General features: G+C 42.2%; 1 protein-coding gene across 3 annotated transcripts in view; it reads right to left on the bottom strand.

Moving 5' to 3' along the window:
* Window positions 1–27,708, bottom strand: part of MYBPC1 (myosin binding protein C1) — a 107,878-nt gene that overhangs the window by 26,212 nt on the left and 53,958 nt on the right. For all 3 annotated transcript variants that reach the window (XM_063133365.1, XM_063133366.1, XM_063133367.1), the window contains exons 11-20: window positions 24,624–24,748; window positions 22,328–22,433; window positions 21,391–21,557; window positions 19,740–19,902; window positions 17,672–17,778; window positions 14,916–15,049; window positions 13,920–14,079; window positions 11,128–11,232; window positions 7,451–7,639; window positions 6,059–6,193 (exon numbers count right to left, since the gene is read on the bottom strand). In XM_063133365.1, the coding sequence (XP_062989435.1) occupies window positions 6,059–6,193; window positions 7,451–7,639; window positions 11,128–11,232; window positions 13,920–14,079; window positions 14,916–15,049; window positions 17,672–17,778; window positions 19,740–19,902; window positions 21,391–21,557; window positions 22,328–22,433; window positions 24,624–24,748 (1,391 nt within the window). The remainder of the gene's footprint in view (window positions 1–6,058; window positions 6,194–7,450; window positions 7,640–11,127; window positions 11,233–13,919; window positions 14,080–14,915; window positions 15,050–17,671; window positions 17,779–19,739; window positions 19,903–21,390; window positions 21,558–22,327; window positions 22,434–24,623; window positions 24,749–27,708) is intronic.

Genomic DNA, 27,708 nt, shown 5'->3' with positions numbered 1-27,708 from the left:
AATAGGAAGAGAAGATGAAAGTGAAGTCCAGAATAAGAAAGAGAAAACTAGAATAGAAAAGAACAGTTGTGCGTGGAGGGATATGTTGATATCAGGTGATCTGAAAGTTGGCTGGGCATGACTACAGTTGCAATCCGTTGACTGACTGTCACAAGCTCAGTCTCTCTCAAAATTGTTTGTCGAACAGGTTGCATTCATAGTTCTCTGGGTTTTATAACTTTTAATAGAACCCCATAGTGCATCACATGTGTGGTTCGCTGTACTGCAGCGTATGATTAAGAATCTAAGAACATAAGAAGAGCCCTGCTGGATCAGACCAAGGGTCCATCTAGTCCAGCACTCTGTTCACACAGTGGCCAACCAGCTGTTGACCAGGGACCCAAAAGCAGGACACGATGCAACAGCACCCTTCCATCCATGTTCCCAAACAGCTGGTATACATAGGCTTACTGCCTCTGATACTGGATGTGGCAGATAACCATCATAACTAGTTTCAGGATTGGTGACTTGCTAGGTAGAAGTAATGACAAACCCTTGGACCATAAAATGGACCATTACAATTGGGGAAAAGGGGACTTGTAGAACCTGTTGGTAACACTACTTATGCAATAGTCTCAACACAGTCCATCTTCATTAGCTGTTAAGAATCACAGAATAATAGAGTTGGAAGGGGCCTATAAGGCCATTGAGCCCAATCCCCTGCTCAATGCAGGAATCCATATTAAAGCCTACCTGACAGATGGCTGTCCAGCTGCCTCCTGAAGGCCTCTAATGTGGGAGAGCCCATGACCTCCCTAGGAAATTGGTTCCATTGTAACACTGCTCTAATAGTCAGGAAATTTTTCCTGATGTTCAGTCCTAATCTGGCTTCCTGTAACTTGAGTCCATTATTCCATGTCCTGCGCTCTGGGATGAATGCTAATTATTCTATTTAAATCTTGATTCTGAATTTCTTGTGAATTATGTCCACAATCAGAACACACACTTGGAAAAATGAAGCATTTGGAGTACAAACTTTACTTGAGGTCATTTACCTAGCTGAAAGTTGTTTCAGAGGTAGCAGATTTTTCACAGCCCTTGCTCACTGCATTGGATCAAAATTAAGGTCACAATGTGCTACCTTATTATACTGGTGATGCTTCTGTCATATTGGTTCCACAGAAAAAGAAAATACAAAACAGGTAAGGGGAATCTCTTTATTACATTTTTTTTAGCTGAAGAAGAGTTCTGTATAAATTGCATACTAGTACTCTTACAGAAATAAATCTCTCTCTTTCTATATATAGAGAGAGGGGAGGGAGAAATATGTGTGTACTGATAGGGTTTATAGGCTAAAACATCTGGAGGGCCACATATTTCCCAAGCCTAGTCTATGTGTGTGTGTGTGTGTGTGTGTGTGTGTGTGTGTGTGTGCACTCACTCCTGCCAATTTCTGGGTTAAATAAATAACCCACGAAGTGACACTACATGAGAATTGGGTCAATGACATGAGGTATTATAAACAGGAGAAAAAGAGATTCTAATTATCCAATTGCTCATTCCCTTATTTTCAGTTCCCCAAACCTTGTTTGGCTTCTTGATATTGTAAATGAATGAGGGACTAAATGAGTTAAGAGCATTTTAATAACTGATATGTCACTAAGCCAATGCTTGATCCTTTAAACCTATACATGTATGCGTATATGGAATGTAATATTGGTTCCATGGAAAGCTGAGAATCCTTTATTAAGTTTTAAAGGAGCCATGATGTTTGTCTCTTTTCCCAAGGTCATTCTGTACTTTATTAAAGCAGCCCTACTAATACCCCATTCAAGGGCAACAGACAAGAGAAAGAGAGAGAGAGAGAAAGAAGGAAAGAAAAAGAAGTAAAAGAGAGAATGACTGATAGAAGAAGCAAGCAGAAGAGGAGAAAGACAGAACTGAACAAAGTGATAGCTGAAAGTTTGACAGTCAAAGAAAGTATTCCTGGTGATTCAGGTAAAATATTAAACTTTGTAAAAAAAAAAAGTGAAAGAACAGTACAAGAAAAAAGATGAAGAAGAGAGAAATTCAGGTATTGAAAGTATAAAGAAATTAGACAAGGTAGGGCAAGAGATACAGCAGTAAACACCAAATATTTTTTGAATTCTCTAGAAAGTTTTGTTCCAAACTTTTACAATATATACATGAGCAACATTAATTGTATATACATAAATAGATGTATATCTAGATATGCAACGCATAAGTAGATTATACAAAATGCACACAACACTGTAAAATACATCACTACTGTATTTTATCTGAGGTGGGTAACACCAAAATGGCAGACACAGCTGTCATTTTGAGATATCTTCTTAATGCTTTTAAGCCTATCTGAAAGAAAAAAGTAAAGGTTTGCTCCGTTCAACAAATACATAAGGAAGTTTGATCCACTGAACCCTGAAGCATCTGTCTCTTGAAAGACTTTTCTCCCTGTTATTGCTAGATTTACCATTCACCGTGCAAGCATATAGCATTCCCCATGTTTATATAGAATTTCTTCTGTTGTTGTTCCCTTGTTACTGACTGGTAGTTAATCACACAATCCTGAGGTGGTTAAGTATTGATATTACCACAAGCTAGATTTTTTTCAGTATGGTGGAACTGATCCTGTGAATGCAATTTCTACATGTCTTGAGATTATGACTCAATACCAACTTTCATAACCCACATTTCAAAGGATTTCCAGGATGCAGTGAGCCACAATGTTAACGAAAACCAGGCCTTTTACACCATCAGTCTGACCTCACTAAAACACCAGCACCTTAAAAGAAAAAGGTCACATGAATCAGCCTCGATTTACCAAGAGGCAGCCTTAAGTCCCAATCAATAAATGTTGCTCAGAACCCCCTTTGATTTCTAGGTCAAGAGTAGATCTGAGCCAAATGTTTGGTAAGTTCAATTCTCCACAAATCTGAAATATAGCATTTCAAGAGAAGAGAAACTTCTACAGGTGACATAAAAAACAGATTTATTCTTGTATTTTACACAATGCACTATAAGTAGATTGCCTTTTATCAGGAGCATGGCAAAGGGCAATATGCTCAAAACATATTGAACAAATTTCAAGAATAAATCAATTTTTCAGTGCATTTTGTCTTCCTTATCTCCACCCCACCACTACCACCACCACCATCCTCACCCCAACCCTATGAACTATACTGCAGCTCTTGTCTGTGGGAATGTCAAGCTAACCTATTGAAATGTTGTTGATCTTTCCAGTTCCTTTTTTTAAAGGAAAAACTCTTTATTTTCCCGTTTTCTTAAATGGTCCCAATGGATGGCAATACGGGGAAGGTTTAAATCTGCGTAGGTTAAAATCTTCCGCATAGCCGTTGGTGGTGCTGTTAAAAATAATAGGCTGGCCCTGTAAGAACAGCTTCTGCTCAGCTAGTTTATTTATTTATTTATTACATTTTTATACCGCCCAATAGCCGAAGCTCTCTGGGCGGTTCACAAAAAGTTAAGAGCAAAATATATTAAAACAGCTAAATACGGTTACAATGCAATTTATTGTCTTTGCCGCAGGTCTTTGCCTCCGAATTCGCACTGCATCAGTTATATGACACGCTGCAGATTTGGAGCCACCCTGGGGCAAAGAGCTGAAGATTCGCAGCTGGAAAGTCAGGGACTTACCCCAACTTTTCCTGCCTGAGTGAAGTCAGCACAGCTCTTGTGCCTTCTGTCCCTGCTCAGGCACTATGCTGGGAGAAGCGGGGCCAGCAAGCCTAATGGCCACCAGAAAGCCCGCACTGCCTCTCCCAGTGGGGATTATTCACCACCACTGCACACACCAGGGATACTACGGGTTTGGCAGCAGAGAAATGCCAACTCGGCACCATGAACGCAGCCTTACGTTCAGTGGAGCTTATTCCTCCCAGGAGAGTGGGCACAGGATTGCAGCTTGTACTTTGATCAGCATGGATTTCTGGCAACTGGCTGTCTGATTGAATGATAGCTACCCATAGTTTAGATCAGCCTTCCACACCCCAGTGCCCTTCAGATATGTTGGATTACAAATCCCATCATCCCCAGCCAATGGGCATGCCAGCTGGGTATGTGTGTGATGAGGCTTGTAGTCCAACACACCTGGAGGCCGATGAGCTAGGTAAGACGAGATTAGAGTGTGAAGCCTCTCAATCTTTAATTTGAAGGACAGGAAGGCCGTTTGCTCTTCAACAGTTCTTTTAGGATGAAATGATCGGTGGAATCAGTAGCTAAGGAGGGCCAAGTAGAACTTGGAGAGCACCCACATTTCCCCAGCTGTGCCTGCCACTCCTCTGCGGGCCACAGTGAGCTGTACTTCCTCCTCTGGAAAGAGGTACTTTGTGAACCGTGCCCTGTATGATGGCTGTACAAACAACACAGCTAAAATTAATTTTATGGCACACAAGATGACCCTTCTGTTCTTGAACATTTCCGAGAAGAGCTGTTCTCTAGATATCACAAAATGAAAAAAAGAAATACTCCCACACATGAATCAGATTTTGCATTCCACTCATACGCTGGTTCCTTTCCCCATTCTAGGTGACGGCAACATCCGGTTCTTTGCCTCAGATCAATGTTTGCTTCTACTTATAACAAGGCTCTTGAGAGGCAAGAAAATGGAAGCAATTGGGGTTTGGGGATCTGATCAACATAAACACTGAAAATCTTCATTATACAACACAGCTGGCCTGAACATGATAACTGGCCAGTTCACATGTATCCAGATGTTGATGGAATAAATTTGCTGTGTAGCAAAGCAGTTTTCTGATGTCTCTGTTAGCAGCTGGGCTTGCTTGTCAGCACAGAAAAGTGGAGCTGGGTGGGGAAGTGGGGTTGCAAATCTCACTTTGTGCTGAAGGTTGGGAGAGTAAATGCACTGGCTGTAGGGAGAGAATTTCCCCTCTTTCAGCTTTCTCCATACATTTAATTCTAGACTTCCTTTTTTATCCATGGATTGTCTATATTAGAGAGGCTCTCATACAAACAGGCAAATACTCTGAGGACACTTGCAGTACAATCCTAGGCATGTCTACTCAGAAGTAAGTCACATTAGATTCAATGGGACTGACTTCCAGGTAGTGATATGACCCAAAATACAAATTTTGTAGCTTATACCATTCTACCATCCTATATTCAAACCACTACCTTTCTGACTTCCATAGATCAGATTTTGAAGAGAGCTCAGCTCCCATCAGCCCTGTATCACATAAAGGTTTTCAAGTGCAATTTATAATGGCTTTCATTTCTTCACACCACATTTCAGCAATTTTTACATATTATCTGGCACTATCCTTGATCCTAAGCATTTGAAAATCACATATTGTGCTCATGTGCAAAAACTAGGTTCACATGTTGAACTGCTGTTAACAAAACCAGTGAAAAATGTCCCTTGATAGATATAGAGTACTCCTAGAACAAGTCACATAACCAATTTTTCAGTTGGTAAAAGCAGCATATGATTGATGTATTCAGTTCTTTTTGATATGTTGAACTGGTCTTGTAAATGTTTCATGTCCAGATCACAACATCTGGAAGTTCTTGTATCAAGACAATTTTGCTGTCTTGAACTGAAGCATTCACAACACCAGTTTGACACTCCAACGTTTAAAAGGTCTGCTCCAAAGGATGCCTTGACTTCACCCCCACCCAACCCAAATGACTATAGTGCTTCATATTTCTGCACTTAAATTAGTTAAGATGATAACTAATTCTGTTTTCCTTTTTGCCTTCCTTCATTTTTCATGTATAGCACAGTATCACTGCCACTGAAGGCAAGCATGACATTTCCATATCAATGTAATACATTTTCCTCAGGATTTCAGGATTGTGAACCACTGGTCTGGAATGCCAACTGAAAATATAAGAGCATTTTTTAAATAAATAAATAACAGCATCAACAATTTGGAAGTTAGATAGGACAGAATTACATACTGAATTTGGAGAATCCACTCTTATCACATATTTGCCTCAAGCTGAATGGAAGCAGCTGTCAAATAGAAAAGGGAGGAGATATCTCACCTAATTCAAGCAGCATAATACGATTGCCACTTACTTCCTTCAAAGCAATACTCTATAATATAGCCATCTAAACCTGCAGCTCCAATTTGGTCTGGTGGCCGCCACTTCATAGTAACTGTGGTATCGGTTACAGAATCAACACCTAGACAGGTGGGTGGACTGGTGACAGCTAAAAACAATGAAAGATCGCATTTATTATAGCAATACAGCCTTAGTGTATGTATGCATTAGCACTCCTCTGTTGAAGCCCTTTACATTTAACACAATAACTTTTTTTACACCGTAAAATTCTGCACTCGATTGGACAGGAAGTTAGTCTAAAATATATGTGCTTACATACATACTTCTTCTCCACCCAAAAATATACATTCATGAAAATAATTAAATGTAGCTATATCTAATAGTGTATCATCAGTAATAATTACGTTGAATAAAGGGCTATTGTTTTAATATCAGAAAAATCTACTTGTATAAATAACTTCCTGTTAGTAACAATTTCCAGAGGGTAGCTATGTTAAGTCTATTGCAGCAAAAACAACAAAGAGTCTTCTAGCACCTTAAAGATTAACAAAGTTGTTCTGCATAAGATTTTGTGGACTATAGCACACTTCATCAGATGTATTATGCAGAGTTTCAAGTTCATATACAGTAAATATGGTATATGTGTGTATGAAAGGAAGAATTGTAAACAGTGAAGTCAAAGGACATTAAATGCAGAAACTACTAACAGTGACAATCACATTATTAACAGTGGTCATTCACAGTGCAGTTGTTGCTCATAACATTCCTGTTATGTTGCCCATAACACAGGCCTTAGCTAGACCTAAGGATTATCCCAGGCAAATGGAGGGGTCGTCCCTGACTGCTCCGGGATCACCTGTGTGTCATTTGGATGCACAGGGATGATCCCAGGACAATCCCGGCCTGGTCTAGCCATGGCCATAGTTGCACTCATGTTCTGCTTGTGGTTTTCCCAACAACAGCTGGTCGGCCACTGTGTGTACAGAATGCTGGACTAGATGGACCCTTGGTCTGATCCAGCATGGCTCTCCTTATGTTCTTAACACAAAAATCCTGGCATTAGGTAAGCAAAAAACATGTAGTATGATCTGGAACTCCCAATAATACTCTATGCATCTGATGAATTGGGCTATATTTCATGAAAGATGATGCCAGAATAAGTGTGTTTGTCTTTAAGGAGACGGACACATTGCAGCTTCAAGCAGAAATGAGGTTGTTCCTCCCCCATCTTCCTCTTTCTCTGGAGCTTTGATGTTTCCTGTGAAATTGTGTAGGAAGACCACACCCTTTCTTCTCATATTTTAAGTCTTTCTAAAATTATCTCTTGTATGAGGCAACAAATTCCCAGTATACGATAATAATTGAAATAAAGGCCTTTCATAGATTAGGTATATTGTTTACTCACCCAATGGCACAAAAGGCTTGGAGGGCATGCTTGGCTTGGAAGTGCCAATGGCATTGACTGCAAATACACGGACTTCATAGGCGACTCCCTCAATCATCTTTTTGGGCTCAAAAGTTGTTTCTTTAATAAGATCGAAGTTTAGCCTCATCCACCTGGAGCTCTGCTTCTTTTTCCTTTCAATGAAGTAGCCTAAACAAATATATGCATAAATATTATATATTTAACTAATGGTCCAGCATTTCTAAAATTAGCAAATAAGTACATGACAGGAATTACTTGTTTGGCTTGGTTTGCACAGGAGTATCCGAATTAAAAACAAACAAGCCACAGGAGAATCCGAATTAAAAATGAACAAGCCACACAAAAAGCAAAAAAGCCACAATTGAAACACTTCTGCTTAAAAACATACTTCCACATTGCTGAAATGCTAGTTTAGCTACTCTTGTAAATTGTACACTGTGATGACCACTTCTGCACTGGGTTTACTCTGGATCACTATTATTCTTTCTTGACTCCAAAGGACCCAGCTCAGGTGCCTTAGTCAAGGGTTTGGGATGCTAAATCTGTCCCTGTGGTGCGCCTTCTTCTGCTTAGGCCCCACAGCTGTACAGATCCGCACCCTCGCCCCAAACTTCTCCCTTCTGCTGCCACCATAGATCAACCTATACCCTTCCCCAGGTATTCCATTGACCACACCAGATGTAAATGAATGTAATTTACTAACAAGACGTTAATGCAGGTTCAGAAGCTTAATGGTTTCTCTCAGTTCACAAGCATATGGTTTCAAAGTACAATGCGTAATGGTTTCAGATGATAATTCCACTTCAATGTTTCAAATGTAACTGTATAGGTACTCCAACCTACTCTACCCCTTCTAAACCACACTATTCTCTTTCCCACACTCTAATCCACCAAAACAACAAAACACAGAGACCCTTCCTATCTCTATCCCAAAACTCTCTCTCATATATTTTTCTCCTCTCATATCATCCCTTCTCTCCTGTCAGCAGCAGCATATATATTCTCCACAGTCCTCTGACTCCTCCTCTTCTCTCACAACCAATCCAGACACTTCACTCAAACATCCAATCAGCACTCTCCTTCCATCCAGCACTCACTCCTCCCTCTATGGCAGCCGTTCTCAACCTGTGGGTCGGGACCCCTTTGGGGGTCGAACGACCTTTTCACAGGGGTCGCCTAAGACCATTGGAAAAGACATATTTCCAATGGTCTTAGGAAACTGTATTGACTGAACTATGTCATGTATCATCTTTTGTATTAAAGCTATTGTTATGTATTATTTTCATTAGCAAACCATCCCATGACAATGGATCGTGTAGAGAAGAACGAAAATAATTTTATGGTTGGGGGTCACCACAACATGAGGAACTGTATTAAAGGGTCGCGGCATTAGGAAGGTTGAGAACCACTGCTCTATGGCTTCATACTTACCATTCTGCTACAAACACACAGTGAGTACTTTCTTTAAACTCTGCAAACCTACTTTTTTAATCTGGTTGAGCTTTTATATTGTATTTTATATTATGGTTTTATACTGTTGTTTTATACTTTGAATGTTTTTAATTTTTGTGAACCTCCCAGAGAGCTCCGGCTATTGGGCAGTATAGAAATGTAATAAATAAATAAATATTACACTTAACAACATATCCTTATGCAGTAGAACATCACATACACAAACTGTCTTGGTATGGCCTAAACCAGTGGTCTTCAACTGGTCCCGACCCGAGTCCCACCTTGAACTCCCAACCTGCAACATGGGTCCCACTTTCATAATTGCCCAACATAGCAGCAATAGCTTTGCCGCAACCCATCTGGACTGATCTCGCAATCCACTTTTGGGTTGTGACCCACCAGCTGAAGACAACTGGCCTAAGCTGCTCATCTTTGCACTCTCAAAAAACCTCAGGGCTGCTTTACACATTTTCCCTACACAGTTCATTGTTATAGGATGAAATATGGGCAGTACTAGGGGTTCATCAGACGAGCATTTTATCGCACGCTCGCTACTGCCCACTCACGTTTTTTCATGCGTCCTTTAGATGATGCCGTCCACCTCTCGTGCACCTCCCGCTTCTCCTTGCTTTTATTCCGTCACAAAATGGACCCCTTTTAATCCGACTTTTTTTTTTAGGAAACGGAATGTGCTGCCATTTTCTGTTGAGTGCAGGAAAAGCGGCACGATAAAACCCGGCCCTGAATGGGCCACGTGGTCTTTGTTTACTTCCTCTTTCTTCTCCGGGAAAAAAGAGGAAGTATCGTGGGACATGAGAGGGGTGAAGTGGCAGTAGGGAACCGTGATTTCCCCCATCTGATGATGCTCTCTATGATATATGAAATACATGGCTGCTTCTGAAAGCTGCCATGACATATGACTTCCTCATCTCAGGCCCAGTGTCTAGATGACGCAGCATCCTCAGGTCCAAGGCAGTTAAGTGCCCTTGGGGGACCACCCCACACCTTTAAAATGTCCCCCCTGCCAGCGTTCTAATCAGTGTCATATGCTACAAGAGAGTAAGGGAAGGCCTGTATGCACACTGTTATCTATGAGGCTAGCTTCATGAGATGCAATAGAGCAAACCAGAGTGGGGCCGAGGGGGAGCAATGAGGTCAATCTATAGCCTCATCCCCAGCCCTCCTGGCTCATGGACAGAACCTGTGCATGTGTGTATGTGTTCTGGGCAGTTCAGCCCTATGGATCCATGTATTTATAATTTCTCCCCCATTGACAGCAATGGGAGGAGCCCATCTAGGGGAATAGAGTGGCTTTGGATCCAGTGGATCTACAGTGGTTCCTTTTCCCCCTCTACTCCATCCATGGAACAACTGGTTCAGGGTTTTCCGCCTCCTACTATTGTGGCAGAATTGGTGGTGGCAGTTTCCCACCTACTTCGCCAGAACAGGGGCCTCTGCTGCAGTAGAGCTCCCTCCACCAGTGGCACCCCTTTTCACCAGTGGAGAGGCACCAATGCACCACCCTAACTCTCTCCAGCCATCAACATTAGTGTGGGGAGTAGGATTACACTCATAGTGCATGTCTACACGTAGGGAGGGGGAGGATCTCGCAATATGGTGATCACGAGATCCTCCCCCTCAGTCCAAGTACAGCGCATGACATCCAGGGAGGAAGAGGACGTTGCGCCCACCATTTTGGTTTCCCCCCCCCTTGAAGATGGGCACATGAGCGCTCCATCAAAAAGGTGAGGGGTTGTTGTTTTTTTAAAAAATACCCCCTCCCACCCCCAATGGGCACGAAGCTCCATGCCTGGTTCCCAGCTCCTCGCATTTACTCACAAGGAGCCAGGACTAAACCGGGACAGCTGTCAACATGTCCCGCGGTCTCGGGACGATCCTGAGACCACGGGAAAAGTCAGGATTAAAGCTGTCCTGATTATCCCGGGGAAAGGGAGGGATCATCTCACCCTGCCCCCGGGATCCCTGTGCATTATGTGGATGCACAGGGATGATCCCGCAGCAATCCCCAGGATAACAAGTCATGTAGACATGCCCTCAGTCTCCTTTGTTGGTTCTCAGAAAGCTCCTTTTTTAAAGGCCCAGAGGCTGAATGCCTTCTGTAGGATTATTAATTCAGAAGGTCCCATTAATTCTATAATTCTACCAAAAATCAGAATATCCATGTCAATGGTAGATCTACTTACCCAAGATAGGGGATCCACCATCATATGATGGAGGTTGCCAGGTCATAATACACCAGTCTTCTCCTACTTCAATTACATTGGGGGCTTCTGGGGCGTCAGGAATATCTGTCACAATCAAAAACATTTATATTTGTTTGTTGCTGTTCTACTAAAAGTGCTGATATTTCTGTACAGGCTATTATCTATTTACTGGAAAGGAGCAGAAAAGCAACAAAATGATTTTATAGGCAAGACCTAGGTTAAAATCCCTGCTCAACTATGAAGAAGTTCATTTGGTAGCCTTGGGCAAAATCACTGCCTTTTAGTTTCGTAGCCCAACTCAGAGGATCATGGCAAGACTAAGATCAATGAAGTCTTTTCTGCACTGAAGCGATCCACATAAAATATAAATAAGGATGAAAGGTCTAAGCTAGGCTGACCACACCCACCAGGGAATTCCAGAAACCTCCGGGGAAAAAGGTGGGACCGGGAAAACCGGAATTAGGGCCCAAAAGTACTGGAGTTGTGGTTACTGGGCCCACGGCAACCACAACCACAACTTACCGGGCCTAAGTTTCCCCAGTGGGTGGTGGCGGCCATCTTGAATCTCACTGGAACTCGCACGAGATCTCGGCCGCTGGCTGGGAACTTTAGCCAGACCCAGCCAGCAACCGAGAACTCGCGTGAGTTCCGGCGAGATCCAAGATGGCTGCCGCGAGGGGTGAGTGCAGCAAACACACACACTTCCTTGCACTGCTTAGCTGTTTCCTGCAATCAAATAAGCAGCATGGGGGAAGGGGAGGTTGCAAGTCCCCATGATCCGCTCCCCAATGTTGCTTAGGTGATTGCTGGAGATCAGCCAGCTGAGCAGTGTGGAAAATGGAGTTGGAAGAGACACTGCTGAGCTGAGTGTGGGACTCCACAGCCCCCCTTTCCCCCACTTCTCAACTGTTTCCTACCAATCAGACATCTAGGGCAGTGGCTATTACCATAATCTCATGGCACCAAAATCCACGGGTTAGTGACATGTTAGTGTGTGAAGAAGTTCTATATAAAAATCTTCCTTGGCTCTACTCTCATCAATATTATTGAATGGCTTTAAGTCCTAGGGTTAAGGGAGATTAAGAAAAACCTCTCTCTCCCAATTTCCACTTGTTTCCACTCTGCAAAAGTATGTCTGTATCAGTTGGTGAGGGAATATCTGACTTGCCCTATCTTTATTATATTTTCATATTGGATTACAACTCCCACCATCCTCAGCCAGCACCCAAAACATTTGGAAGGAACCAGTTCAGGGAGGGCTGGCCATTTACATGTGCTTGATTTGGCTGCCCAAGTGTGCTCCTACTCTGTCTTGCGCCCACCTAGTCCACCCAGCACAAGAGGCCCTGGAGGGGGTAGAGGTTGTTGTAGTTTTGCCTTCTCCTAATCTTTTTTCCTTTCCAGTGTCAGACACCAGAGTTTCCCCCCCCCTTCCAGTGGGTGTACATATATTGTCATAATCTGATCTGTTGTTGTTATTGCCAGGGATGGTCAGAAGCACTTGTGGGATTTTCTTCCTCAGGTGCTGCAATAACTTAACTGTCTTTGGGTAACTTGACTGCCTTTTGTCTATGACAGTTATGTCTGGAGGGTTGCAAGGTATTGTCTTGTCCATATGAATTGTTCTGTCCCAGTATATTTTAGGATTTGCATCCTCCTGTTACATGGTCCTGTTTCTTGGAACTGATGGCATTATTATAAGTAGTAGTAATAGCAATAGTACATGCAATATAAATATATATGGAATAAATTATTTTATTTTATTATTTGAATGAGAGTAGAGCTTTTGCTGCATATTGTGGGTTACTTGACTGCACTTTATTTAGCAGTTACCCAGTTAAATTTGACTACAAAAGACTGAAGTCAACAACCTAATCCTGCTATGGTAAAATGCCATTTGGGTGACTGGTTTCTTCATTTATGCAATCCCTTTCCTCATTTAACAATTGCTCAGATCTTGGTTTGGTTTTCTCAGTGACATGATTTCTAGTTTGTGTGTGTGTGTGTGTGTGTGTGTGTGTGTGTAGTTATCCAACAATTGATACTGAGCACATGGGAACATTTTAGGGTTAATCTTTTGTTTACGTTCAACAAGGTCTTAGTTGGGAAGCATGTATCATGAATTGCTCCTGCTTTATTTAAGCCTGCACATGTGCATGAGAGGAGAGGAAGTAGCATTTTCAGATTCATTTGAAAAGAATCTCATTTCATCTCACCTTGGTGCACAGGCTTTGACAAGCATGTTCTGCTCACTCTCTCATTTTCATTTCATTGAATGTACTTGAGTTCAGAATCTTATCTGCTTCTGAAAAAATCATGCTCAAAATCCCTATACTTACACTGCACTTAAAAGGAATTTGCCTGTGAATTTTGAGATGGGTTTAGCTAATTGCTCTGAAAGAGTTTTATTTTAGTGTGTTTAACGTAGTAATACATTTGATGGGGATACTTTTGTGTTCAATATAACTGAACTTTAAAATTAAGAATTAGAGTATTTTTACATGTTACATTTGCTTTGGACCAGTAGTTGTATGGTTTTTCATACTTGAAATCTATGTAAAGAGAGGTGTAGAATTAGACATGTGACCAAGGCCATGCCTCCTTGGGGGCCGGTCATGTCAAGATGGTCCCGACTTGGGGGCTGGGTATGTTGGGGAAGGCATGCCTCCTTGAGGGCGGCCATATTGTCCTCCTTTTTGGTTTCCAAAATATGGTCACCCTATCTAAGCATACCAGTTTGGTACAAAAACCTTGTAGTGGGAATGACTTACCAACCACTTTGATATTGATGTGGGCTGTGTCTTCTCCAGCTTCATTCTTTAGCATTATTCTGTAGGGCCCTGAATCATCTCTTTCAGCTGAATCAATCACCAAGCAACTGCTGTCTGGATAATTCTCTGCCCGTATCCTACTTGCAGGATCCATGAGCCACTAGCAATCATTTTTAAGATGGGGTATGGGGAGGAGGGATAATCAACATTAAGAGGATTGGAATCCACCAGGCAACTGACAAATCAGAATTGAAATATGATATATAATAAGGAATCTGCACAACTAGATACAATATCCAGAAATCTAAACAGTATACATGTCAATCTTGAACTTGAACCCACTGCATTTTCTCTCCCTCTTGTAATTTCTTATGAAATAATGAACAATGACTAGTTGTGAAAATAGCTCTAGCAATTATAGATCCTTATAACTTGTGATATTGTTGTGTTTGTAGTGTTTTATTGTTTATTGTAAAACACTTTGGGATTGTAAAATTGGAAGCAATATCATAGATAGATAGATAGATAGATAGATATAAAATAAGCTTTTATATGTATCTATCATCCTGTGTTAAAAATAGGCCTTTTCATCAACGAACACACAATCTTCTGCTTCATGAGATCTACAGGGATGAGGATGACAGTGGGGGACCATATGCTTTGCATGCAAAAGGTTCTAGGTACAGTCGTGGACAGGTAAGGCTGGGAAATACACCTGCCTGAAATCCTGGAGAGCTGCTGCCCATCAGTGTAGACAGTATTAAGCTAGACAGACTAATGCTCTGACTCTATAAGGTGGCTTCCTAGGTCCTATAGGCCAGGAGATGAGCCATCATCAATCTTCCAAAATTTAGTTCAAAGCTATGCCATTGTTAGTATAAGTCACTCTGTGCCCTGTCACAGCTTCGCATATTTTATTATAAAAGATAATACCACAAATTACTTTTAAGAAATTTGACACCAGACTGCCGACATAGATCTAAATCTCAATTGTACCTTGTCCCCTCTGCTCCACATAATCTTCGGGGCAGGCTCTCCAGAGACAGGGATTTCAAGTCGTAACTTTGTTCCAGCAACAACTGTCACTGTATTACCATCACCGAGCCCGTCAAGATGGATTTTAGGAGGATCTGCAAAATCGAGATACTGAGGAATTTCCACAATGAGAGGAACATTTCAATAAGTGCATTGATCTCCACATGTACAACACAAAGCCCAATAATATAGTATAGAAAACAGTGGATGAAAATGTCCTAAACTTGTGCATTTCTTTGGCGTTGGATTCCTTGGAATTAGTAAATAATTCCTACGTACTGCCCCAATTTCCTGTTAGGAAGTCATCCATACAACAGTTGGTTCTTTCAAATGCTATAATGAGAAATATTACAGATACACTTCAAAATTAATTTACACCAAGTGTTGCAGGGGTAGAGCACATGCTTTGCACGCAGGAGGTGTCAGGTTCAATCCATTGCATCTCTATTTAAAACTAAGGATTGGGTAGCAGGTGATAGGAGTAGTGAAAAAACTTTGCCTAAGACTCTGGAAAGATGCTTCCAGTCAGGACAGACAATACTGGGCTGGCTGGCAAATAATCTGGCCCGATACGTATATAGTAGCTCTCTATGTTCTTTTATGTTGCTGTTGCAATGTCAGAGCCAGTTCACGTGACTATTGGAGAATGTATCTGGCTACTTCCAGTTGTTGTTCCTGAAATCTGGGGGGCTCAAATTTAGTTGTTCAATCTCTCATGTGAGGCTTCAGAAGCCTATCTGTTTCATTCCTCCTCAGTCATGTCAGATTAGACCTATAACCTGAGCTCAGACAACTTGATAAGTCCAGAGGTTGCACCAGAAGCAGAAAGAGAACGTGGAGGAGTCCTCCAAGGTGTAGACAACAAAGTAGAACAAATCTCTCCCAAGAATATGGGAGTGCATACAGTCAAAAGAGGCTGAAGAGCACACTTCTGAATGCTGTTAATTTGCTGCATCTCTAATAATGTGTCTGGCAAAGGCGGGGCTGCTTGTCTTTGTACGGTGGCACTGTGAAATTCTGAAGTAGACATCCTGCCTCTTAGGAAAGATGGCTCGCACATGGCGAACCATTAAAATCAAAGGCCAGGAGTGCAACAGAAGACCTCACCGGTCAAGAAAGCACTGATGCTATTCCCTCAGCTATATGGCCAAACCACGCAGCTACACAGTGGTAGCTCCAAACCTAAGTTTACTCTGACTTCCTGTTTTAGAGGTTGTTGGAGCCCACCTGAGGTAGGTAGGATCCCTAGTCCCTAAAGGAGAGCTGCTCCTTGGGAGAATAGGCCAGAGCCAAATTACTTTGAAGCCACTTGAAGATGGAGGAAGAAGGCCCATATAAAAAAGCATCCTGCTGTTCAACCCACTTTGGGAAAGTTTGGGGTAACTTGCTCAGCTGTGATATGGACCTCTCACATGACCATGAACACACTGGTGCCTGTGTAGGGATAAAAAGAAATAAAGAAAGCCAGCCATGTTTCCATTGGTTGTGTAAACCAATCCTCAATTGGTCTGAAACCTTGGTCACTGATTTCTATGTCAAACAGTCACACCTTTTTACACATTTGTACACATTTTGTTTCATACAATCATTTATGAGAGGAACAGACATGACCTAATTGTGCAACTAGTAACTGAATGAATGGGGTTTAAAACAAACCAAAAACCAGCAGCTGCTTAGGGCCCTGATCCAGAGGTTGTCTGCAGCAGGGGCAAAGAGTTAAGGATCTGGATTGCCAACCTGCAGCTGCTATTTACTTAAAGAAACATTCATGCAATTATTCATCTGTCTGGGGAGCAACAAAGAGTCCAGTGGAACCTGAAAGACTAAAAATGTCATTCAGTTGTGTATTTGTGGTACCCTAACAGTAGGGAAGGGCTGTAACTCAACAGTAAGAGCATGTGCTTTGCATGCAGAAGCTCCTGGGTTCAATTCATGGTATCTCCAGGTAGAGTTAGGAAAGAGTCTTGCCTGAAACCCTGGAGATGTTCTGCCAGTCAGTGTAGACCAAACGTTGGCAACCTGGTGCCCTCCAGATGTTTTGGACTACAACTCCCATAAGCACTAGTCATGGTGGCCAAAGATCAGGTATTATAGAAGCTATAGTCCAAAACATTCAGATGGCACCAGGTTGCCTACCCCTGTTGGGGACAATATTGTGCTAGATTGACCAGTGGTCTGACTCAGTAGAAGGCAGCTTCCTATGTTCCACAAGTCCTGTTATGACTACATGATGGGAGGGTCCATAGCTCAGTGTTTTGCATACAGAAGGTTAGGGTTCAATCCCCAGCATCTCCAGGTAGGACTAGAAAAGAATCCTGCTTGAAACCCTGGGGAGCTGCTGCCAGTCTGTGTCAACAATACTGTGCTGTGTGGACCAGTGGTCTGACTCTGTAGGCTTCTTCTTAGGTCCCTGTTTATTGTTTAAGGGGCCTCAAAACCCTGCTGTTTTTGCTACAACAGATTAACATGGTTACCCCTGTGGGATACCCATAGCTTTGCAAGCCACAGTGAGATTCAGGTATAGCTGCCTACTCTTTCCCAGAATGCCACAATGATAAATGTAGGAAAACTAGCACTAGATCACCCCGTAAGTCATTCATGGATCCAATCTCCATTTTAGGACCAGCAATGCTTTATATCCATGGTCCATGCAGGGCTGCCTCTCGAAATTAAAAAGCACATGCTACAAATCAAATGAAGAAGCACTAGGAAGTTACCTATAATATGCACTCTGCAGGGGATGTTGACATTATAGGCATCTGGAACAAACATGTACTCGCCATCGTCCTCAACGAGTGAGCTATTAACAATTAGCCGATGGATTCTGTGGGAAATCAAGATGGAAGAAGTGCAGACATTATTGTGCAATGACTTAACATAGGTGTGAGACTATAAACACATAGTGTGTATTACATGACAATGCAAAAAACCATACACCATTATTGTTATATCAACCTTATTTATTTAATATTACTGAATCTAAAGAAGAGTTTACATATACATTTCTACAGAAATTTCTTAACACCAAACTTGTATGAAGAAGGGTTGAAGGGTTCCACTTGAACCCTAAGGGGATGTCTTCCTGTGTGTACAGCAGCTATATACATGATAGGAGGCAATGGATTGTGTTCTAATCATTTCTTTTAATGATTAGAATTCTATATTAACTACTTCAGAGGTTTGCTACTGCCCTATCCCAGCATAGGTGGAGCACTCATGTAGACATTTTGTTTTAAAAACAGCAAGGATGAGCAAACTAGAGCAATGGGATAACATTCTGTGATTTATTGATTTATTTAAAAATTAATCGCATTTGGATATCTCAGAAAGCCAACATTTTTAAACAATTCTGGCTTAGCAGAAACGAGCAAGCCAGCTAGGATTAGTCCCATTTGGCTCCTCCTGCCAGTGGGAGCAGCTAAAAAAGCTAGAGATTCTCTGTCCATGGTTTGTTTAGCATGACATCTAAACTGGGATTTGGAGCTCCATCACACCTACTTTTTTCTTCCTGGTATGCACCCGTGATTTTAATGTGGGCGCCTCCACTCGGGACCTGATTTTTTTATTTATACAGAGGGCTCCCAACATCGGAGTGATCACAATGGTTAAAGTTTGGGGAGTCACAGGCAGGACTTCCTTATGTCACAGAAGTCCTCAAAGGGTTTGAGATGCGCTGGGGGGTGGAGTGAGGAGGACTTTAAGCCAGGCACGGAGTCCTCCTTGACAGCACAGAGGTGACTTCTTTTACCACCTCTTTGCTTAATGTCAAGCCAGCTCCCCAACTTTCACACACTCTTTTCGCCATGCCTTGTTGGAAAAGCATCAGCAAAGCTGCCCACTGCCCCTTCTTCAGCGTTTAAAGATCTCAGTACGTCCCCCACTTTCACATGCCACACGCCAGTTATTTTATCCCCCCTCTCCCAATCCCAATTAATAACACTTAACATAGGATCACTGCACCTGTTCTTCCCAGCCAAAGTCCCAAGGGAACAACAACTTTGTAGGCTAACCATGGAAAATCCGAGACCCATCAGCCAATGTGATGGACATAACCAAAATGCTTACAGCTCCCTCATTTCTAAAGATAAAGAGATGAAACTTGGCACCATGATAGCTCTTAAGTAGGGATTTAAGCAAGCCAACTTTGAACTAAATTGCATCATCCATTGGGCTTTTTAGGTGTGTGTGGTTTTTTTAAAAAATCCCCTCAAATCATTCACCCACATAAACACACACACCCCTCTGATTCTGTGTTAATCCACCCCTGTGCATTTATGGAGGGAGCTTTTATCCTCCATAAATGCACAGGGGTGGATTAACACAGAATCAGAGGTGTGTGCATGTGTGTGTTTATGCAGGTGAACGGTTTGAGAGAATTGTTTTTTTTAAAAAAATGTAAAAAATCAACCGATGAAAGGACCTCGTTCAAACTTTGGCATGCCTAAAGCCCTACTTGGAATGTGTAATTGAATGACACAGGAGTGAGTTATTTTATGAGAGCAACTAATTGTATTACAAAGCGACCAAGGATATGACAAGTGAGAAAAACACAACAGCTTTTCATTGGGGAGAGCAATTCTATGCACGTCTCATCAGAAGTGATCACTTCGAGTGCAGTAGGACTCACTCCCAAGCAAACATGCTGAAGGATCAGTGAAATAATCAGAAGAAACAAAGTTGTGGGAGGCATCATTTCACAAAACAGTTTCTCCTCAAATTATTGGGTAATTTCATGATTTTTTTGTTCAAATGGCTGTTCCTTCCCAGCCCTATTTGCATACCTACCTTCCTTTGTGATACATCTTGATGCGGTCACTGGGCTGGAGCAGCTGCCCATTTTTATACCACTTCCCTTCCACGTTTTCAGAGATCTCACATTTCAAAGAGAGCTCTTTGCCAAGCCTTACAGTCTGGTCTTCCAATGGATGCAGTATCTTCAGTGGTCTCACTTCAGAAATACGGAATGAGAGAAATTATGGCAGGAGTTCATCATGAGCACTTCATGTCAATGATGCTGAATTGGAACACGTCTTTGCATGTCTGGACCATATGCAGGAGCACAGGAAGCTACTGTATACGTCAGGGGTGCAGAACCTCAGGTCCAGGGTCAAATCCAGCTTGTGTCTCAGAGTTTTCTCAGGTGCCCACACCATTTCCCCTGGTGGCTACTCTTTTCCCTTGACCACCAATCATTTCATAGAATCATAGAATAGGAGAGTTGAAAGGGACCTATAAGGCCATTGAGTCCAACTCCCTGCTCAATGCAGGAATCTACCTTAAAGCATCCCTGACAGATGGCTGTCCAGCTGCCTCTTGAAGGCCTTTAGTGTGGGACAGCCCACAACCTTCCTATGGAATTGGTTCCATTGTCATACTGTTCTAACAGTCAGGAAGTTTTTCCTGATGTCCAGACGGAATCTAGCTTCTTGTAACTTGAGCCCATTATTCCGTGTCCTGCACTCTGGGATGATCGAGAAGAGATCCTGGCCCTCCTGTGTGTGACATCCTTTCAAGTACTTGAAGAGTGCTATCATGTCTCCCCTCAGTCTTCTTTTCTCAAGGCTAAACCTGCCCAGTTCTTTCAGTCTCTCCTCATAGGGCTTTGTTTCCAGGCTCCTGATCTGGAATGGTGGTTTCCCAACTTTTGTGCAGTCTTTTCCCCATTCTAAAAAATTGAAATGCTTCTCCTACATCTTAGTCCCGGGCAGTAAATGCTTCCACCTAAATATGCTGGTATGTTTCGTGTGTTTTGGCCCTGCCCCTTTTGCCTTTAGCTGTGCCCACCACTGGAATGTGGCCCCTGAGAGCTTCTCCAAAATGGAATTCCACCCCACCACCACCCCCAGCTGAAAGAGGTATAACATCCCATACATCTGCACTGGATCTTCCAGAGGCACAGGGTCTTCTGCCTTATTCACTGGATTACTGAGGATGAGGAGCGCTATCTAGGCCACGTCAATAAAGTGTGTGTGTGTGTGTTTGTGTTTGTGTGTGTGTGTGTGTGTGTGTGTGTGAGTGTGTGTGTGTGTGTTTGTAAGACCAGAGATTTGTAAGTTCCAACGTGCATCTAAGAATTTACCAAACTTTGGATTAGGACCATATTAGATGAGACATTGACTTTGTAAATGTAATTAATGAGCACATATTCTATTATATAAATAGCAGCTACAGAGAAGCCCAAGCAGCCATGGGGAATGGAGGAGGGAAAATTAATTCTCTGACTTCTTGCCACAAAATGGCCTCTCTGAAGCATCTATTTACATTTCAAGCAAGCCTCCATAAAAATGCTTTTAATTAATTGATTAATTAATAGCTGCTTAGGAAGAGGCATATACATTTACCTATTTGTATGCATATAATGAGTAAACTAGGACGCTTTAGAGAGAACATCTCGTGTGCAATTTCTACCGCAACTAGAAAGTCATTCTTTACTCACAGTCAACGTTTAGTTTGGCAACTGATTGTCCTCCAGTTGTCATTGCAGAATAAGCTCCTCTGTCCGCTTTGGTTGCTTCCTCAATAATCAGAGTGTGCTTTTTACCCTCAACCTTCACTTTGTATCGAGATTTATTCTCAAGGGGGATCTCCACACCATTTTTAAACCTGATCAAGAATAACAGCGCAAATAAACAACTGAAAGATAATTGTCTTACAAACATAGGAGCATAGAGTTGGAAGGCCCCTGAAAGCTTCTCCCAAATAGACTTGACCCTCAGGCTGAAATATGTTCTTCACCCTTGGCTTAAAGTTAGATTTACAGACCCAGGATAAAATGTAGATTTTCTAGACCACCTAGATTTCCTAGACCACGAAGGATAAATTGTATAGCGTGCAACTCACATTGTTAGGCACTTTGTTTCTTGCTAATAAGGATCCAACCATCTGCCATAGAGCTCCATCAGATGAACATTTTATTGCATGCTTGTTACTGGGCACTCACAGATTTTCGCAGGTCCCTGTCATGACGTCGTCTGCCTCCTGAACGCCTCCCAAGCACCTCCCACCCCTTCTAGACTTCTTCACATGACAAAAAACCACCCCAGTAAGTTCAACTTACTTTTAAAGATGGAAATTGCCATTATCCTGCTGTGTGCAGCAGAAGCAGCATGATCAAAACGGCCCACTGAATGGGCCACATGCATGTTGTTTACTTCCTCTTTCAAAAGAGGAAGTAATGAGGGGCAAAAGTGCAGACAGAGAAGCGACGGTAAGCAAACACGATTTTCCCCTGTGTGATGATGCTCATAGTCAAAACCAATTAAAGGTTTGGGGGGGACTTCAATTATATGTGACTAACTTGCTTCATTAATCACAACTAAGCTTAGTTCGATCGGGTTCAAAATATTTATTAAAGAGGGCTATAGGTAGCATACCATTTCACATTTGCATCATCTTCAGACACTTCGACTGTCAATTCTATTCTATCACCAATATAAGCATTGGTATCTTCCAGGCCTTTTGTCACAATCACTGGAGGCTCTAAGGGAAGAGGAAGTCATAACAATAATCAAGACCAATTTGTCATAAACAGTCTTCTTTGTATAAATCCTAACATCAGATGACCTCCTTTTAACCATTAAAGCCATGGCCAGATCTACATCAAGCAGGATGTAACATTTTGAACGCAGTTTGAAAATGGTATATGGAATGTGTCATGAGCCCCAACAGTTGTCAGTGCACTTCAATACTGTCAAATAATAACAACAACAACAATAATAATACATTTGTTTCTTACCCGCCTCTCCTTTTGGATCGAGGTGGGGTACAACAATAAGTATAAAATACATAAAACTGAATTAAAAACATAGTATACGTTATTAAAACTTCCTAAAAACATCCTAAAATTCTACTGGATAGGCCTGCCGGAAGAGATCAGTCTTTATAGCGTTCTTAAATGCTAAAAGACTGTTAAGCTGACGAATCTCCTCCGGCAGGCCATTCCACAGTCTGGGAACAGCAGAAGAGAAGGTCCTCTGGATAATACTTGTCAGCCTACTTTTGGCTGACTGAAGTAGATTTTTCACAGAGGACCTGAGTGTGCGGGGCGGATTGTACGGGAGAAGGCATAGTGTAGCAGTAGCGTAGATCCTGCCCAAGTTTCCACACCCCAACTAGGAGAGTAAAAGAATGGAGGCTGACCAAACACCAGACCTCATGGCACTATGATGGTACTGTCAGTTGAACCAAGACAGAAAGGCATCATTTAGGGCAAGGGACACTGTTCCATTCTCACCCTGTTCCATTCTCCCCTTGTCCCATTTCCTTTCTTTCAGACTACATATGACTGTTTGTCTGCAGCATTTAAAGCCTTGAATGGTTTGGGCCCACGTTACTTGAAGGACTGTTGTTTTTATACTTTTAGTGGTTTTAAGTTTTGTATATCTGTTTTAATGTTCATTGTTTTTAACTTTTATAAACCGCCCAGAGAGCTTTAGCTATGGAGCGGTATATAAATGTAATAAATAAATAAATAAATAAAGGACGATCTTTTCCTGTACCAGCCTGCCCACACTCCAAGGTCATCAGTAGAGGCCATTCTCACATGCCCACTGCCAAGGGATGTTAGACTGGTGAGTACAAGGCAGAGGACATTTTTAATGGTGGCATTTTTAATCAATTTCCACTGGAGGTTTATCAGGCTCCTTCTTTGGAGATCTTTAAGAAAGCTCTGAAGACCAACTTGTTTTTGCTGGCCTTTCTGTAGTTCTTGTGCTGCTAGTCTTATTGATAAGTTTTTAAATTGAATTTCTATTGAATATATTTTTTGGAATTTTTATCATATTTGTTTTGTGTTGTGTGCGAGTTTTTAAATTATTATCTTGTACAGCACCTTGAAGGGTTCTATTCTTAAAGGTGGCCTCAAAATAAATCTAAATAAATAAGCAAGCATTCTTTCCAACTCCTTAATTCTACACACTATTACAAAAAAACTATGCAAGTTTGTGGGGAACACTGAAAGAAAAGGGACGCAAGCTTTCCCCCTCATAAGCACTGCAGTGGTGGCAGGAGTCCCTGGGCTTCGTGTCCAAAGATATATTGCATCCTTCATTCCTTAATCCCATTGGGCCTTCGAGTATAGAGCAGAACAATGCAACATGTCAAGAGCTGAGATCAAACTATGGGAGCCAGGAAGCTGGCCTCTTATACATACATGCAATCAAGAATCAAAGGCTCATGGCTAGGAAGCCAGTGTGGTGATGTGGTTAGAATGTTGGACTGGGACTCAGGAGTTCTGGGTTCTAGTCGCCATTGGCCATGAAGCTTACTGGGTTACTTTGGGCCAGTCTCAACCTAACCTACATCACAGGGTGGTTTTGAGGATAAAATGGAGAGGACTGTGTAAGCTGCCTTGGGTTCCTTGCAAGATGAAAAAAGATAGGATATAAACGTATATAATAAATTATATATATATATATATATATATATATATATATATATATATACGTATATTGTTGACCCATGAAATTAGCATGATCTACACATCATCTAAATTAACAAGGTAAGTGGCTACGCCACAGCAAGTGGTCTGTTTCATCTAATTTCACACTTCAGTTGTGATCCCCCATGTAAAAGAACAACAAAGCCTTAGTTAATATCAACGAAACTATACCAGTTTACATCAGCAGAAAAGCTAGCAGAAGCACTGGAATAAATACTGCTATTATTTACCTCTTACAAACAGTTCTGTAGAGCATTTCTCATCACCAGCAGTCACATGATAACGGGCATCGTCTGTCAGCATGCAGTTGTTGATAAATAAAATCCTCTCATTACCTTTGTGCTCAAAAATGTATCTGTGTTTGAAAATGGCAAAACAAAATTGGAATTATTAGTAGGTGTACTTATAATAAACACTATTCTTCAACCTAAGCACACAAGAAGGGTACTGCAGAGGAATATCCCAGGCTGCCTTAAAAATGGAATGTCTTAAAACCACTCATCTAACCAAGTCCTTGGATTTATCATGCATGTTTTTAAAAATATGGGGGTAACGGTAATGAATGGGATTGCAACAGTTGTGGAGGGGAGAATTAACCCTTTCCACCTGTGCTGTGGACCTGAGGAAAATCCATTTGGGGGGAAATTCCAGTGTGGGATTTCCTCCAAATGCAAATATCTGCTTCAGAAGAGGGATTTACCTCAGATTCTACTGCAATCCTGATAATTATCAACCCCATTCTCCAGCTGATTTAAAAAACCAAACATACCTGCATATTAAATGGAAATACACATTTAATGTCATATCTATTTTGCTCCTAAGATTGACAGAATATGTCATTTCTACAGCAACCAACCCCACCCCACCCCCACACACATATTGCAACTTCAAACTTCAGGAGGTCCAAACAGAATAGTCTATGAAACCCTAGTCAGTGAAGATAGAAATAACTCGTAACAGGAGCCTAGGTTTCATTCCAGCACTCTTGACATTTTTTAAACGTACAATAATAGCTGAGCTAAAGGAGCCAACATTACTGGTAGGCCAGATGGCTCAAAGGATAGGTAACCGGATATGGCGCCTTTCACCTTGAGGTCACTGGTTCACATTTGTTTCAGGTCAGTAATGACCAAAGCTCATTAGCATCTAACAGCTGCTCAGTGGCCTGAAAGATGCAAGGTGGTACATTCAATTTGGCTGGCTTCTTGAGAGGATACAAGGGCCTTTGGGAATCAGTATTCCAGATTGAATTCCTAGAATACAATCTGCCTTCCGGCAGAGAAAGTCTTTCAGAGTAAGGATATAATTCTATTCTTAGACAAATTGCTAAGATTTTTCTTATTTTTCAAGAGTTCAATTTTTGATCTTTTATTTATTTATTTATTTATTTATTACATTTTTATACCGCCCAAAAGCCGAAGCTCTCTGGGCGGTTCACAAAAATTAAAACCACAATAAAACAACCAACAGGTTAAAAGCACAATTACAAAATACAGTATAAAAAGCACAACCAGGATAAAACCACACAGCAAAATTGATATAAGATTAAAATACAGAGTTAAAACAGTAAGATTTAAATTTAGGTTAAAATTAAGTGTTAAAATATTGAGAGAATAAAAAGGTCTTCAGCTGGCGACAAAAGCAGTACAGTGTAGGCGCCAGGCGGACCTCTCTGGGGAGCTCATTCCACAACCGGGGTGCCACAGCAGAGAAAGCCCTCCTTCTAGTAGCCACCTGCCTCACTTCCTTTGGCAGGGACTCACGGAGAAGGGCTCCTGTAGATGATCTTAAGGTCCGGGCATGTACATATGGGAGGAGGCGTTCCTTCAAATAACCTGACCCCAAATCGTTTAGGGCTTTAAATGTCAATACCAGCACTTTGAATCGGGCCTGGACCTGGACTGGCAGCCAATGAAGCTGGAAAAGGACTGGCGTAATGTGATCTCACCGGCCAGTCCCTGTTAGTAACCGGGCTGCCCTCTTTTGTACCAGCTGAAGCTTCCGGACCGTTTTCAAAGGCAGCCCCACGTATAACGCATTGCAGTAATCCAAGCGAGAGGTTATCAGAGCATGGATAACTGTAGCTAGGCTATCTCTGTCCAGATAAGGGCGTAGTTGGTATATCAACCTAAGCTGATAAAAGGTGCTCTTTGCCACTGAGTTCACCTGTGCCTCAAGTGACAGTTCTGGATCTTTTGAGAAAGCACAAAACAAAACATATATCCCTTGCCCCATCACTCTTCTTGACCACTTTGCGAGGCTCTGAATTGTGTCTCCATCTACTCACACAAGGGGTGTGTGTGTGTGTGTGTGTGTGTGTGTGAGGGAGAGAGAGAGAGAGAGAGAGAGAGAGAGAGAGAGAGTCACTCCTTTACTAAGACTCTTCACCTACCTTTTACTGCTAAACAAAGCTACTGCCCCACCTTGTACTATAGAGCTCCAGCCTGTCTGGAACTGCAGAATCCCCGAGCTCATCAAGGCAATTTCTCACACTGTGGCACATCTGTCTAGCTCAGAGGTGGGCAATGTGCTGCCTGTGGACACTTTTCCTGACACTTGCCAGGCTGCTCGATCCCCTCCCACCTTTTCCCTTTTTTTTAATTAACTCATTTTCTTACTGGTAACTGAGATCATCTCTAAACGAAGTGAGGGCCTCCAGTTGCTGCTATCTTCACTTCTCATTAATGCCTCTGAGCTACATGATGGGGCTCAGAGACATTAGGGAGATGTCTATATGTGTTAAAGCCTCAGAGCTCCATCACATGTGGGAAAACATGCTCCCTACCGTCACTTCTTCGCTCCTGGTTTCGTTGGTCAGTTACTTCCTGTTTGAAAGCAGGAAGTAAACAACAAGCACGAGGCCCATTCAGTCAGGCGTTCTAATCACGCTGCTTCTCCTGCACACGGCAGGAGAGAGCAGCAACTTCTGGTTTTGAAAATATTTTGGACTTTCTGTGGTTTTTCTTGTGGCACAAGGAAGGCCAGAAGGGGCGGAAGGCGTGCGGGAGACAGACGACGTCATGTGAGGGACCTGCGAAAAATCCACGAGAGCCCAGTAACGAGCGTGCAATAAAACGCTCGTCGGATGGAGCCCTCGGTTATACGACAGAGCAACCACCTCGAAGCCACCACGGGCTTTCCTGCAAAGCTGCACTTTTGGGGCTGGTATGAGGTGAACATGGACCTTTTGCTGTCTAACCTGATTGGTCACTGGAAGCCCAGGCAGAAGGCAGGGAGTGGGCTGGCGAGCCGAATGGCCACCGGAAAGCCCACAATGCCTTTGGTGTGGAGATTAGCTGCCACCACCCCGCAGCA

The sequence above is a fragment of the Elgaria multicarinata genome, chromosome 9, assembly GCF_023053635.1.
Source record: "Elgaria multicarinata webbii isolate HBS135686 ecotype San Diego chromosome 9, rElgMul1.1.pri, whole genome shotgun sequence".
Classification (NCBI taxonomy): Eukaryota; Metazoa; Chordata; class Lepidosauria; order Squamata; family Anguidae; genus Elgaria; species Elgaria multicarinata.
Note: the sequence above shows the minus strand (reverse complement) of the source record. Positions and strands in the feature narration are given on the sequence as shown.